Source organism: Oryctolagus cuniculus, chromosome 9 (assembly GCF_964237555.1).
Source record: "Oryctolagus cuniculus chromosome 9, mOryCun1.1, whole genome shotgun sequence".
In the NCBI taxonomy this organism is placed as follows: Eukaryota; Metazoa; Chordata; class Mammalia; order Lagomorpha; family Leporidae; genus Oryctolagus; species Oryctolagus cuniculus.
Genome location: NC_091440.1, coordinates 92,133,801 through 92,150,018, shown reverse-complemented (window position 1 = coordinate 92,150,018; position 16,218 = coordinate 92,133,801). Strand labels below are relative to the sequence as shown.

Sequence of the window (16,218 nt, the reverse complement as noted above, 5' to 3'; positions counted from 1 at the left end):
CCATATCTGATTTCCATCCCATCCCTGTCAGCCTCCTTAAATGTAGCTGTTGTCCTTCGGTGCCACTTTCTTGCTTCTCTGTAATGTGTTTCTGGGTGCTTACGTGTCCCCGTGTCCCCTTGTCCCCTTGTGGCTTTCACAGTCTCTTTAGCCCTAGCTCTTGACACTGTCCAAGCCTTTGTGCTCAGTTACCATTTGCTATTTATTGAACCATCAGACATGAAGGCATCATAAAAATCAGCATTTCTCAAACCAACCTCATTATCTTCTCTGTCCATTGTTCATCCCGTGTTTATCTGATTTAATGAGAACAAAATCTATGCTAACCTCTCAGCTGCCAGGCTAGAAAAGTTAATTTCATCTTTGAGCAAATGTTATTCCCTTAATTCCCTTAGTCTAAAATCAGGGTTGCATATTACCAAAAAAAAATAGTAGCCTCTTTATATTTAAAAATTATTTTATTCCCTAAGGTCTAAGTTCCATGAGGGCAAGGATTACTATCTCTTCTGTCCCTTGATGTATCCCAAGCACCTAGAAAACGCCTGGCTCACAGTAGGTTTTGACTGTATGCTGAGTGAAGGAATAGGCCACGGTCAAGATATGTAAACATTTGTTTTTTGTTCTCTCATTTTTAAAATTTGGAGTAATATTTGTCTCTGGATTGATGTGAAGATTAGTGTTAATATGTGATACATAGAAAGCATTCAGTATATGTTTTTGATTTTGTTTTTCCCAATTCACTGTGCTTTAAATCATTCCTACTCCTAATCACAAACATGGTTTAGACTGTCTGTCTCCTACATCCCTGTCTTTATCCTTTCCCTTTCTGAAGTTCAGAGCTTGTTAACTTATGAGAAAAATCTAATTTATTTTGCCTATCCTTAAGTGTATGCTCATTAACCACTAACTTGTCTTTTGTATGAACTTCCTGTTTGTGTTCTTTGCCCTTTTTTTCTAGTAGACTTTTGTATTTACATATGAGACCTATTCTTATATTAACAGTACTAATATTCATTCTGGACTTTGGTGTGTGTGAGGGTTTCTTTAAAAAAAAAAAAAAGGATTTATTTATTATTTGAAAGTCGGAGTTACAGAGAGAGAGAGATCTTCCATCCGCTGGTCCACTCCCCAAATGGCTGCAAGGGCTGGGGCTTGGGCCAAGCCGAAGTCAGGAGTCAAGAGCTTCTTCCTGGTCTTCCACGTGGGTACAGGCCCCAGACAATTGGGGTATCTTCTGCTGCTTTCCTAGACAGATTAACAGAAAGCTGGATTGGAAGAGGGCAGCCAGGACTCAAGCCTGTACCCATATAGGATGCCAGCACTGCAGATGGTGGCTTAACCTGTTGTACCACAGTGCTGGCCTCATTAGGGTTTCTTAAAAAGAACATAGGAATTGCTAACCATAGAAGAAATGATCAATGAATTAGACTTCACTAAAATTTAAGAGCTTTGGGGCAAGAGTTTAGCATGGTGGTTAAGTCACTGCTTGGGATGCCTGTGTCCTATGTCAGAGTCACTGGGTTCTAGTCTCAGCTCCACTTCCCATCCAACTTCCTGCCAATAGGCATCCTGGGAGACAGTAGAGAATGTAAGTAGCTGGGTCCTTGCCACCTATGTGGGAGACCCAGATTGAATTCTGGGCTTCTGGCTTCTCCCGGGCCCAGCCCTGGTTATTGCTGACATTTGGGGAGTGATCCAGAGAATGGAAGATTAATCTGTATTTCTCACTCTTTCTGTCTGTCTGCCTTTCAAATAAATAATTTCTAAATTATGAGTGTTAATAAAAAGTCAACTTTTAGAATGAAAGGTAAGCTACAAATTGGAAAAAGATATTTGCAATGCACATAGGACTCATGCAGAGTACATGAGAAATACCTAAATATATTAAGCCTTTTTCTGAAGTGGGTTGCAAGCATGTTTTCTGTATTTGTTTTTTGTGTATTCTAACCCTGTTTTGTTTTGTTCTGTTTTTATGTAACCAAAGTTTAAATGTTTAAAGCAGTTATTTTTATTTATGGGTCTATTCAGTGTAAAGTTATTAAATACTCATCCATGTTTCCTTCTGATACTTTTGTTTTCATCTTTGCATTTAAATCATTGATTTTGAAGGACATATTATGTTGGCTTTTTTAAAAGATTTATTTATTTATTTGAAAGAGTTACACAGAGAGGAGAGGCAGAATGAGAGAGAGAGAGAGAGAGAGAGGTCTTCCATCCAGTGGTTCACTCCCCAATTGGCTGCAACAGCCGGAGCTGCGCCGATCCGAAATCAGGAGCCAGGAGCTTCTTCCGGGTCTCCCACGCAGGTGCAGGGGCCCAAGGGCTTGGGCCATCTTCTACTGCTTTCCCAGGCCATAGCAGACAGCTGGATCAGAAGTGAAGCAGCCGAGCCTCAAACCGGTGCCCATATGGGATGCCAACGCTTCAGGCCAGGGTGTTAACCTGCTGGCGCTGGCCCCAGACATGTTATGTTGTTAAAAAGTACTTTCATATTTACTCTTTCTAAAAACCCTATGAAGATGTTTAAAAATGTAGGTCTTAATATTATTATTCAGGTAATAAATGGTGAAGCCGACAGATCAGAGGATATAGTTCCACTGAAAAGATAGTGTGCTACTCACAGGCCCCAAAGAAGGGAGCACATGGTGACAGGAAGCGCTGGGGTCAAGTTCTGGAGGTGGAAGGAGCGAAGGCCAGAGCAGTACTGTGCAGGGAGGCAGGGTAAACAGTCGCACTGGCCAGCTTGAGTAACTTCAGCAGGCTCTAGAGTACAGAAAGGCAGAGTTTAATTTTAGGTCTGTCTGTTCCAACACCTACATATTTACCACTGTAACTTGCCATTCATATAGTTACAGTTGGGAAAAACATAATTAAAGACCTGCATCATCAAGCACAGTTATATTTCCAGGAAGTATCTAATACATGTCAGAAGGATATTTACTTTTAAAAACTCACTAGGTTTTTAAAGTTGGGGTATTTAATACCAGGTGTTAACTTTTTAAGGTTCATCATGAGTAAGACTAGTAAAGTTGAATTTATCTTCTTCCTTCATGCCACAAATATTTATTTTGTACTTGTGCCATACAGTATCTAGGGACTTAAGATATACAATATGTATCTGATGGGGACAAAAAAAAAAAACTGTATAGATTTCAAAAATTTTTTGCACCAAAATAAACTTGTCTTTTAATTCCATTTTCCACATTTTTTTTTTTTTTGAGATTTATTTTATTTATTTGAAAGGCTAGGTTTCAGGGCACTGTGGCCTAGCGAGTAAAGCTGCTGCCTGCATTGCCAGCATCCAATATGGGCACTGGTTTGAGTCCCGGCTCCTCCACTCCCAATCCAGCTCTCTGCTTTGGCCTGGGAAAGCAGTAGAAGTCCTTGGCCCCTGCACCCATGTGGGAGACCCTGAAGAAGCTCCTGGCTCCTGGCTTCAGATCAGCCCAGCTCTGGCCATTGCGGCCACTTGGGGAGTAAACCAGCGGATGGAAAACCGACCTCTCTCTGCCTCAGCCTCTCTGTAACTCGGCCTTTCAAATAAATAAGTTAATATTAAAAAAAAAAAAAAAAAAAAAAAAGGGCCTAGGTTTCAGAGAGAGAGAGATCTTCCACCTACTGATTCACTCCCCACAGGGTAGCAACAGCCAGGACTGGGCCAGACCAAAGCTAGGAGCCTGGAGCTTCATGTGGGTCTCCCACATGGTTGTAGGGGCCCAAGCACCTAGACCATCCTCCACTGCTTTCCCAGGCTCTCTAGCAGGGAGCTAGATTGGAAGTGGAGCAGCCGGGACTCCTCGGCACAGCCGACAGTGGCTTAGCCTTCTGCACCACAACACTAGCCCCTCCGTGAACTTTTTGAAGCACCCTTGAATCAGTGAACAAACAGTTCCGTCTTTGCAGAGCTAACTTTTAAACAGTTTTGAATTTTCTATTAGAGAGAGAGCACACTCCACCCGCTGGTTCACTCCCCAAATGTGCACAATGACTAGGCTGGACTGAGTGGAGCCAGGAGCCTAGAACTCTAGGTCTCCCACGTGGGTTGCAGGGACTCAAGAACTAGAGGTGGCTGCCTCCCAGGGTGCCTTTTAGCAGGAAGCTAGAATGAGAAGCCGGAGCTAGGAAGAACACGAATATCTTAACGCCATCCGCAGAGCTGACTCCTGAGACATAGTGAAAGTAGATCCTGGGGCTGGCGCCTGTGGCGCCGGCATCCCATATGGGCGCTGATTTCTGGTCCGGGTTGCTCCTCTTCCAGTCCGGCTCTCTACTGTGGCCTGGGAGGGCAATGGAGGATGGCCCAAGTGCTTGGGCCCTGCACCTGCATGGGAGACGGGGAGGAGGCACCTGGCTCCTGGCTTCGGATCGGCGCAGCCGTTTGGAGGGTGAACCAACACAAGGAAAACCTTTCTCTTCCTGTCTCTCTCTCACTGCCTATTACTCTACCTGTCAAATTAAAAAAACGAAAGTAGATCCTGCTAAGGGAGTGTGGCCCAGATTACAGTGTTAAGAAGAGTCCTCTTGAAGAAGGTAGGATTTGACCTGAGCAAAGACTTGAAGGAGAAGAGTGGCTGTGTGAGAGAAGAGCACTTGTAGAGGGGACAGTGGCAGGTGTCCCTGGCTTATTTGAGCAGCAGCAAGGAGGCTTCTGTAGGGGGAAGAATGAGCAAGACAGAGACTGAAGGAGTGGGGGCCACAAGTGACGCAAGGCTTTGGGGAATGTTGGAGGGGCAGTGGCTTAGTTACTGAGATTTAGGTGCTGAGCCCAAGAGTAATGTACTCTAACCTGTAGAAGCATCACTGTGCTTGCGGAGCAGAGAATTGGTGGCAGGGCGAGTATTGACAGCAGCCAGCAGGCGTCACGGGCTCCTGTGCAGTGTCCCAGAGGAACAAGGGTGGTAAGAGGTCATCAGATCTACTTTCTGGCAACTACCAATCAGAAGTTTTTTAAATAATTGCTAAAACATTTTATTCTTTCTTAGAAAATATCTGTTTAAAAACTTCGTGGGAACTGTGTAATTAAAGGGTACCTGAAATGTGTTTGAAAAGCTAAATGTTCTTGTCTGCTTTTTTGATTTGTGAGAAAATGTTTTAGATGGTTGTTAGAGAGCCACCTCTTAGTGTTACTTCAGAACATAAAGGATTTATAGAACCTCATGTTCAGGGTACTTTTGTATAAAAACTGGTTTCTTAATACATTGTCTCTATTTGCACAAGCTTTGCCGCAGGAAATCTACAGAGAATTGTCCAAAGGTAAAATACATCATTGCCATGACATTCTCATGATCTCTTTGTGACATTTATAATGAATATACTTCATAAAAGTTTCCTTCACAAGATGGCAATAGAGAAGAATCACTTAATGTGTTTAGAGAGTATAGTGGTTACTTAGAAAAAGAAAGAGAGAAATGTTAGGATAATCTAGTACCAACAACCTTCCTTTTAGTCTGTGGAACACTTTTTAAGTCAACAAGACAGCCTCTTGTTCTCTTGTTCTGGTGGGGTACTTTAACATTTAAAGCTTCCCTCTTCCTTCTATTGATAGATACTAATTTCATTTAGGTTAAAACTTGGCTTCTGAAAAATGTGTGTAGCCATAAGAAGGGATAACAGAGAAACTCTTTTCATTCATTAATACCTTTTAATAAATTTATTTATCACAATTGCCAATTACCTAAAAAGGCTTTATAGAAATGAGACAAGGATAAATAAAAAAGTAGGAATCAAAGCATCTAAGGGCCTGGGTAGCTTTGCAATGGTGTTCTGAAGATACGGATTTTTATTAGAAAAATAAAACTTAAATATGACTTAGCAGCATATATAATTAAAATAAGTAAATACTTTAGCAAAGATGAAGGGAACCTTTGTGTATCTTCCATGTTGGGAAAAGCTCATTGCATAAACCACAAAAGAAAGATGTTGGGTAGAAGAGTCCATCTTTTCATTTATTACTGAAAGTAATGATAATATCTTTAAATGTTTAAGAATAACTTTAAAATGACTCTTTCTAACCTCTTAGATAAGCAACCTGCTTTAATAATACCAATTCTTTGCTTTTGCAGTTGTTGCTTTGGGATGTATTATCTAATTTGTTTTATTATTCTTTAAGCCTGGGAAATTTTTAGATGATTCAATAAGATATTAGGCAATGTATAAGTTATTTTTTGGAGGTTGATTGTCCTCAAAAGTAACTTTTCTTTTATCTTTCCTCAGAATGAACTAACAGATACACGTGCAAAATTCCACGTACTTTTTCTTTTCTTTGTGTCTGCAATGTTCTTCATCAGCGTCCTCTCACTTTTCAGCTACCATTGCTGGCTAGTTGGAAAAAACAGAACAACAATAGGTAAGTAGGTTAAAATAAATTATAATTACTGGGGCCGGTGCTGTGGCATAGCAGGTTAAACTAACGCCTGCAGTGCTGGCATCCCATATGGACCTGGTTCAAGACCTGGCTGCTCCACCTCTGATCCAGCTCTCTGCTGTGGCCTGGTAAAGCAGTGGAAGATGGCCCAAGTCCTTGGGCCCCTGTACCTGTGTGGGAGACCTGGAGGAAGCTCCTGGCTCCTGGCTTCAGATTGGCACAACTCCAACTGTTGCAGCCAACTGGGGAGTGAACCAGCGGATAGAAGACCTCTCTCTCTCTGGCTCTCCTTCTCTCTCTGTGTAACTCTGACTTTCAAATAAATAAATAAATTTTTTAAAAATGTATAATTACTTAGGAAAATAACCACAAATGAAGGTGAAATCTATAGGACAATAGTCAGATGATAAAGTATAAAGTAATTTTCATTAAAAGTAACTATGACTGGATAAATAAGGAATATTAATAAATAAAATATTTATTAAATAAATTATTCATTAATAATATTTCTTATTTTTATGAAGAAAATCTGTTTCCTACATCTATATTTATCTATAGTATCTTTTGAAAAATCAGTTTATGATAGATTCAAATGCTTTATTGTGAGGCTCATTTTCAGCCAAAAAAAGGTTGGATCCTTAATTAGTTAATTTTAGCTATAACATATCAACTATATATTTCATACATGTTGTTTACTTTTTTCTCCCCACAGTGACACATTTGACTGGCACATGTTCCATATTTGAGGCCAAAGAATAGTGCTTTTGGTATACATCATTGTTTGTCTTTGTGTCAGTTGTCATTTACTAGTATCAGAATTTCTTCTCTATTTTGTTCATTCTTTTAAAATGAAAATATAATGGAAGACTTCAGTAATGTATTCAAGTAATTGGACAAACATTTCCCAAAGATGATGGTGGCTTTGCTTACATGAGGTGTTGGCATGGAAGCAGCATCCTGTGTTATAATTGAATCTTTGTGTATCTACCAGTGTACCAAGGTACAGAATAAGGATTTGTTGGTATAATGTTTTGTAAGGAAGTTAAAAACCACCTCTATCTAAAGCCATGTATCTGCCAGGAGAATTGGAAGGAAGAGGTCTTAGGGAGACATTTAGATAATTTTATGTTTGGATCCCTTTAATCTTGTGTCTTACTGAGTCACTAAGTTCTAGTGGGCTTCCCACATACGAATTTCTCTGGCCTTCCTTCCCTAGGTCACCCTCCACTGTTAGAGTCTCATTCATTTCCATTACATCTTCATTCCTTTTCCATATAAATAAAATTGCTCCTACCTATTAACTAACTTTTCTACACTCTTCACAGAATATCCTGCTATCTCCTTACCCTGAGTCAGAAATGACAAAAAAAAAAAAAAAAAAGGCTGCATGCAAGGTCCAGCCCAGAAGACCTCTCACAACAGCAAAAACAGAGACTTTATATAGAAAACCAGATTTTTGTCTTTGCAAAATGAGTAAATCTGGTAATGATGGGCTCATTTTCCCCTCTGACATCTGTCAGTTGGAGCTGGCTGCTTTGGTTGGGACATGCACATTTCAGTTTGCCACGGTTCCCACCATGCCTGCTTTACCTGTTTCCCTGGGAAGAACTTGAAAGGCACTTCTAGGGAACTCTCTGTTCTCTTTGAACACTCTTTTTCAAACTTCTTTGCTAATGACCACAGTAAGAGAAGTATCATTTTATATCATGACCTGTTATATAAGTACATATTTATGAAATTGTGAAAATAAAGTGGGAAAAATTTCACAAAACATTGCTAAATTTATTCTAGTTGTTTTTCCATTCCTAGCTTTCAGGCCACAAAATTGATTCTATGGCCTATTTTAATATTAAATTTTAACATTAAAATTTAATATTAAATTTTAAATGCTTTAGCATTTTAAAACCCACAGTTTGATTAACACATTGCCTTAAAAACTAAAACCACTTCCTTTATTGCTTCATCTCCCACAGCCTGGGTGTTTGGCTAGCTTTCTACTGATGCATTCAGTTTTTTGTTCTTTATCATTTGAGGGTGTTTTATTCAGATATATCCTCTCTTTTCTTTAATATTTATTTATTTATTTGAAAGGCAGAGTTAAAAAGAGGCAGAGGCAGAGAGATAGAGAAAGAGGGTTCTTCTATTCTGGTTCACTCCCCAGATGGCCACGGTGCTCAGAGCTGTACCAATCCAAAGCTAAGAGCCAGGAGCTTCTTCCAGGTCTCCCATTCAGGTGCAGGGGCCCAAGGACTCAGACCATCTTCTACTGCTTTCCCAGGCCATAGCAGAGAGCTGGATTGGAAGTAGAGCAGCCAGGACTCGAGCTGGTGCCCAAATGGGATGTCGGTACTGCAGGCCATAGTGCCAGCCCCTGTTTCACCTCTTTTTTAAAAAAATATTTATTTATTTGAAAGGCAGAGAGCTACAGAGAGAGTAGGAGGGATATATCTTCCATCTGCTGGTTCACTACCCAAATGGCCACAGTGGCCAGGGCTAGGCTAGGCCGAAGGGAGGAGCCTAGAACTCCTTTGGGTTTCCCACATGGGTGGCAGGGGTCCATGTACTTGGGCCATCTTCTGCTTCTCTCCCAGGTGCATTAGCAAGGGAGGTGGATTAGAAATAGAGCAACTGGGACATGAACCAGTGACAATATGGGATGCAAGCATTGGAGGCAGCGACTTAACTAATTGTGCCACAATACCAACCACTATCACCTCCCTATAACTGTCATCTACCCACCTTGAAATCATTTGCCCACATTTAATGAGTTCCTCTATTCAACTAATTCCATTGTCCCAAATTGGCAAGTTAGTCTCTTTGATTCAAGTGGCCTATAATTCTTACAACCACATGTTGAGTCTTTTAATCCTGTAGAACTGAAGAGCTTCTGGAGATGCAGTTTTAAATTTGGGCCAGCGCTGTTGCATAGTGGGTAAAGCCACTGCCTGCAGTGCCAGCATCTTATATGAGTGCCGGTTTGAGTCCCGGCTGCTCCACTTCCAATCCGGCTCTCTGCTATGACCTGGGAAAGCAGTGGAGGATGGCCCAAGTCCTTGGGCCCCTGCACTTGCATGTGAGACCTGGAAGAAACTCCTGGCTCCTGTCTTCAGATCAGCACAGCTGCAGCCGTTGCGGCCAATTGGGGAGTGAACCAGCGGATGGAAGACCTCTCTCTCTCTCTCTCTCTCTGACTCTCCTTCTCTCTCTGTGTAACTCTGACTTTAAAATAAATAAAATAAATCTTTAAAATTTGTTTGAATATTCCATTTTCTCTTTCTTTTTTTTGAAATGCAGAATTAGAGGGAGGGGGGAGGGGGAGAGAGAGAGAGAGATCTTCCATCTGCTGGTGCATACCCCAAATGGCCCTGATGGTTGGGACTGGACCAAAGCCAGGAGCCAGAAACTCCATCTGGGTCTCCTACATGGATGTTGGGTCCCAAGTACTTGGACCATCTTCCACTGCTTTCCCAGGTACATTAGAGGGAGTAGGATGAGAAGTGGAGCAGCTGAGACCATAACCCACTATGCCACAACACCAGCTCCTGAATATTCCATCCTTTCATCACAATTGTTTATCCTTTTTTCCCTCTTTTTTTTTTTTTTTGAAGATTTATTTTATTTATTTGAAAGACAGAGTTACAGAGAGAGGGAGAGACAGAGAGAGAGGTCTTCCATCTGCTGGTTCACTCCCCAGATGGCCACAATGGCTGGAGCTGCGCCGACCCAAAGCCAGGAGCCAGGACTTCTTCCAGGTCTTCCACATGGGTGCAGGGGCTCAAGGACTTGGGCCATATCGTACTGCTATCCCAGACAATAGCAGAGAGCTGGACTGGAAGAGGAGCAGCCGAAACTCGAACCGGCGCCCTTATGGGATGCTGGCACTTCAGGCCAAGGCTTTAACCCGCTGCGCCACAACACCAGCCCTTGCCCTCTCTTTTCAGTACTCTGATGTATTTCCTTTTTTAACTCACTAAGTCTCCATTCTCCAACAGTTTTCTTCCATTATCCAACTACCCACATTACTTGCATGTATAGTGCTATTGAAAGGTGATCAAGGAAATCTTAAATCCCGTAGAAAGCATTACAGCTGCAGGCTTAAGGTCTCAGACCTCTCTGAAGCCCTTAACTCTGTCATGTTACATGATTTTAGCCAGGTTCCTCACTTACGACACACAAGAGATTTTCCAGATTTTCACCATTCTCTCTACTCTACTCAGTTGTGAGAACTTCTAGAGGAATTAGAAGTGATGGTTTTGATTTGGATTTTTCTGATGGCTAGTGATCCTGAGCATTTTTTCATGTGTTTGTTGGCCATTTATATTTAATCCTTTAAAAAATACCTTTTCCTGTTCTGTGCCCATTTCTTAACTGGATTGTTTGTTTTGTTGTTGTTGAGTTTCTTGAGCTCTTTATAGAGTCTGGATATTAATCCTGTATTAGTTGCATAGTTTGCAAATATTTTCTCCCATTCTGTCCTTGCCTCTCCACTTTGTTGAGTGTTTCCTTTGCAGTGCAGAAGCTTTTCTTACCCTTCACTTGTAAAACTTGCTACAGTGCATTCTATTTATTTATTGTTTTTAAGATTTATTTCTTTATTTGAAAGGCAGGGTAACAGAGGGGAAGAGGGAGGGAGGGAAAAAGAGAAAGCAAGAGACCTTCACCCACTGGTTCATTCTCTAAATAGCCACAATGGCCAGGGTTGGGCCGGGCCAAAGCCCAGAACTACATCCAGGTCTCTCAGATGGATTGTTTGGGCCTAGGTACCTGGGCCATCATCCTCTGCTTTTGCATGCTCCTTAGAAGGGAGTCAGATCAGAAGCAGAGGATCCATGACTCAATCTGGCATTCCATTATGAGCTGCTAGCATTTCAAGTGGTGGCTTAACCTTCGGCACAACAATCCAGCCTCTGTTTATTTTATTTATTTGTTTATTCGAGAGGCAGAACAAGAGCACTCTCATCCTATAGTTCAACCCCCAAATGCCTCCAACAGTCAGAAACCAGGAACTCAACCCAGGTCTTCCACATGGGTGGCAGGAACCCAATAATTTGAGCCATCACTGTTGTTTCCCAAGGCCTTGCACAGGCAGGAAGGTGGAGTCAGGAACGAGGCAGGAGTCTAACCCAGGTACTCCAATGAGGGACATGGTATCTGAACCATTAAACCAAATGCCCACTCCTGTATTTTAATTTTAAATAAGGAAGCAAAACTTTTCTGTGACTAAAAGGGGTCTTTTGTTAGACATCATTCTGTGTATCGTTTTATACAAACAAGCTAGAAATAATGGTCTGTAATCACCCCCCTGTTTTCTCCTGTTGCTCACCACTGAAGTTCATGCTCAAGTGCTACCCCCTCCAATACCCTTAAGACATACATGTTTGGGCTGGCTGTGGCTTAGTGGATAAAGCCACTGCCTGTGGTGCTGGCATCCATATGGGCACCAGTTCGAGTCCTGGCTGCTGTTCTTCTGGTCCAACTCTCTGCTATGGCCTGGGAAAGCAGTAGAAGATGGTCCAAGTTCTTGGCTCCTGTACCCACTTGGGAGACCTGAAAGAAGCTCTTGGCTCCTGGCTTTGGATCAGCACAGCACCGGCCATTGCAGCCATTTGGGGAGTGAACCAGCAGATGGAAGACTTCTCTCTCTTTCTCTCTCCCTCCCCCTCTCTCTAACTCTGCCTGTCAAACAAATAAATAAATCTTTAAAAGAAAAAAAAAAAAGATATACATGTCCCTATCCAGGCAAGCATAGGATTTTTCACCTCTGTTCGCATAGTCTACCACAACTCTTTTTTTTTTTTTTTTTTTTTTTTTTTTTTAAGATTTATTTTGTTTATTTAAAAGAGTTACAGAGAGAGGAAGATCTTCCATCGCTGGTTTGCTCCCTGGATCGCCGTGATAGTGGGGGCCGGGCCAAGCTGAAGCCAGGAGTCTGAAACTCCATCCGGTTCTCCCATATGGGTGGCACTTGGGCCATCTTCTGCTGCTTTCCCAGGCACATTAGCAGGATGCTGGATGGGAAGTGGAATAGCTTAATCTGCTGTGTCACGACACTGACCCCTACCATCACTATTTTAATGCTTACTACATTTTAGTTTTGTTAGACACTTTGGGAGAATTTCCTGTAGTAGTTTGTCTTTGGATACCAATTACCTTATGTTGTGCCATCAGGAACATAGAAGTTTATAAATAATGACTACAGAATATCTTTTTTTTTTTTTTTTTTTTTTGACAGGCAGAGTGGACAGTGAGAGAGAGAGACAGAGAGAAAGGTCTTCCTTTTGCTGTTGGTTCACCCTCCAATGGCCGCCGCAGCCAGCGCACCACGCTGATCCGATGGCAGGAGCCAGGTGCTTCTGGTCTCCCATGGGGTACACGGCCTAAGCACTTGGGCCATCCTCCACTGCACTCCCGGGCCACAGCAGAGAGCTGGCCTGGAAGAGGGGCAACCGGGACAGAATCCGGCGCCCCGACCAGGACTAGAACCCGGTGTGCCGATGCCGCAAGGCGGAGGATTAGCCCATTGAGCCACGGCGCCGGCCAAGAATATCTTTTTAAAAGTATAATTAAAGGACCCAGCCTTGTGTCATAGAGGTAAAGCCACTACCTATGATGCTGTCATCCCAAATGGGCACCAATTCATGTGCTGGCTATTTCACTTCCAATCCAACTCTCTGCTAATAACCTTGGAAAGCAGCAGAGGATGGCGCAAGTGCTTAGGTGTCTTCAGCTACTTGGGTTAACCAGATGAAACTCCTAGCTCTTGGCTTTGGCCTTTCTCAGCCCTGGCCATTGCAACCATCTAGGGAGTGAGCCAGTGGATGGAAGATATCTCTGTCATTCTCTCTGTCTCTCTCTCAAATAAATCTTTTAAAATGGTGTGTATAAAAGCTATATTAAACATAACCTTTGTCAGAGTTTCAGTAATATTAATTGTTTTGACATGTTATTCCATATGGTTGATGAAAGAGTAAATGGGGCTGGTGCTGTGGTACGGTGGGTTAAGCCACTGTCCGCAGTGCCAGCATTCCAGTTCGAAGCCCAGCTTCTCCACTTCCAGTCTAGCTCCCTGCTAATGTGCCTGGGAAAGCAGCAGAGGATGACCCAAGTGCTTGGAACCCTGCACCTATGAGGGAGACCCAAATGAAATTCTTGGCTCTTAGCTTTGGCGTGGCCATTGAGGCCATTTAGGGAGTGAGCCAATGGGTAAAGGATCATTCTCTCTCCTTCTTTCTCTCCCTCTTTGTAGCTCTGACTTTCAAATAATAAAAATAAATCTTTAAGAAAAAATAATAAGGGGCTGGCGCTGTGGCACAGTTGGTTAATCCTCTACCTGCAGTGCCGGCATCCCATATGGGCGCCGGTTCTAGTCCCGGTTGCTGCTCTTCCAGTCCAGCTCTCTGCTGTGTCCCGGGAGGGCAATGGAGGATGGCCCAAGTGCTTGGGCCTCTGCACCCGCATGGGAGACCAGAAAGAAGCACCTGGCTCCTGGCTTTGGATCAGCGCAGCGCTGGCCGTTGCAGCCATTTGGGGAGTGAACCAACGGAAGGAAGACCTTTCTCTCTGTCTCTCTCTTTCACCGTCTATAACTCTACCTCTCAAATAAATAAATAAAATCTTTATAAAATAAATAAAAAGAAATAGCAAATATGCTATTTTTTCCCAAATGAATCTCAGAAATTTATCTTTTAATTTCTACAAATAGTTAAAAGTTATGTTTTTTAATGTTAGAGATATAAGCATGAAAATGAGTACCTTCTATATTTAGTAATTAATAATTAGGTTTTTATGTATATTTATTTTTAACAGAATCATTCCGTGCACCCACATTTTCATATGGACCAGATGGAAATGGTTTCTCTCTTGGATACAGTAAAAATTGGAGACAAGTATTTGGTGATGAAAAGAAATATTGGCTGCTTCCGGTATTTTCAAGGTAACTTACAAAATGCAGATCTCAGGAAATATGAAATCTGTGTTCTCTCTCTCTGGTAAAATATTTTAACATTCATAGAATATACAATGACATTCTAATGGGCCTTTAGAATGAAAACTCAGAATATCTTGATTTTATATAAAATATTTTACTTTCTCTTTTTTATATAAGATAAAGGGAGAGTTTGAACAGAAGTATTTAAATGGAAAGTAGAAAAATAAATTTGATTTATAAAAAGTAAGAATCACCTTTTTCCTTCAAAATGAAAATAAGTTGTTTAAAGTAAAAGCCTACAAGAATTTATACATATTAGCTTCACAAAGATTCCTTTGCAGATTCATATGCATTCTATTATCTTCAATCAAAGAAGACAAACGCATAATGTATTTTAACTCAAGTGTGAAAGAATATGTATTCCATATGATTCATGGTTTCCATATCTCCCTAATTCCCAGCCATTTTAGGCCTTTAAACTGCCAAAATCATAGAGAAGGAAGATTATTTTAATTCAAGTGATGTATTTTCATGAGTTTCTGGGGGATTTTCATCTTAATTAACTGCCTTTTATTTTTGTCTAAAACTGACTTATTTTGCCTTCATTTTTTGAAGGATATTGTTGTGTGATATAGAATTCTAGATGTTGCGTTGTTGTCTTTTGGCTTTTTTTTTAATGGCAAGTTAATGATCACACATATTTTTACCCTCTCTCTATATAAAATTTATCTTCTCTCTGGTTACTTTTAAGACTTTTGTTTATCCCTGTTTTCACACAGTTTGTCACATACTTTGGTGTAGTTGGATTGGTTGAGATTCTTGTATCTGTTGTTTTTATAGCTTTCATCAAATTTGAAAAAACCTGTAATTATAATTTTTCATTCTGTGGTCTTCTCCCCCTGCCATTACTGTAGGAACTCCAGTTCTACATGTATTAAGTTCAAAGTTTTGCACAGCTCAGTGTCGTACTCTTCATTTTTGTTCAGTTGTTTTTGCACCTCATTTTGTGTGCATTTTATTGCTGACTTTTACAATCTGTTCTATGTTGTTTCTCCATTGTCTCATGTATTCAGGGTTTTTCCACTCCTACTGGTTGGAACACCAGACTATTTGTTTTGAAAGCTGTTTTCTTGTTGTTTGTTTGTTTGTTTGTTTGTTTAAGATTTATTTATTTTACTTGAAAGTCACAGTTACACAGAGAGAGAAGGAGAGGCAGAGAGAGAGGTCTTCCATCCGCTGGTTCACTCCCCAGATGGCTGCAACTGCCGGAGCTGGGCCAGTCTGAAGCCAGGAGCTTCTTCTGGGTCTCCCACATGGGTGCAGGGCCTAGGGATTTGGGCCCTCTTCTACTGTGAAAGCTATTGTCTCTAAACAGAGAATCCAGATTTGATAGGGTGTTTTTTGGGGAAGATGAGGGATCCCTTCCTTTAAACGACTTTATTCTGATATCTTCTGGTGTATCTTGTTTTTGACAAGTCAGCCTCATTCTTATCTTTATTCTACTGTTTGTAAATTACTGTGCCTTTTTTAAGATTTGACTACTTTTAAGATTTTATTTTTGTCACTGGTTTTAAGCAGTTATTTGGTGATTGTTCTTTAGGCTGGCTTCTTGGATCTGTGAAATCTATAATGATCAACAGATCTGAATAATTTTGTATCCATTTATCTTCAGGATTTTTTTCTGCGTGCTTCCCTCTCATCCGCTTGCTGCCAGCTTTACCAGTACTCTGAAACACGTGTCTGTAAAACTGCTTGGTAGTGACCCACAGGTCATTGCTGCCCTGTCCTTCTCTCCCAGCCCCATCGTCATTTCTCTTTGCCTCAGCTTGGTCAATTGCTGCTACTATGTCTACAAGTTCACTGACCACTTCTGTAGCACTTAATCTGGTGGTCAGCCCATCTAGTATGTTTCCCATTTCAGGTGTAT

The 16,218-nt window shown here is 41.4% G+C and overlaps 1 protein-coding gene across 19 annotated transcripts in view; it reads left to right on the top strand.

Moving 5' to 3' along the window:
- The window catches only part of ZDHHC20 (zinc finger DHHC-type palmitoyltransferase 20), an 80,533-nt gene that overhangs the window by 53,955 nt on the left and 10,360 nt on the right, over window positions 1–16,218 (top strand). For 10 of the 19 annotated variants that reach the window (XR_011378908.1, XR_011378911.1, XR_011378909.1 and 7 more), the window contains exons 8-10: window positions 5,218–5,253; window positions 6,214–6,346; window positions 14,171–14,297. Coding sequence is in view for 12 of the 19 variants with exons in the window: in XM_070049152.1 (XP_069905253.1) it covers window positions 5,218–5,253; window positions 6,214–6,346; window positions 14,171–14,297 (296 nt within the window). In the remaining 7 variants the exon portion in view is untranslated. The remainder of the gene's footprint in view (window positions 1–5,217; window positions 5,254–6,213; window positions 6,347–14,170; window positions 14,298–16,218) is intronic. The other 9 variants (XR_011378913.1, XR_007921211.2, XR_011378912.1 and 6 more) reach the window with 1 other exon arrangement.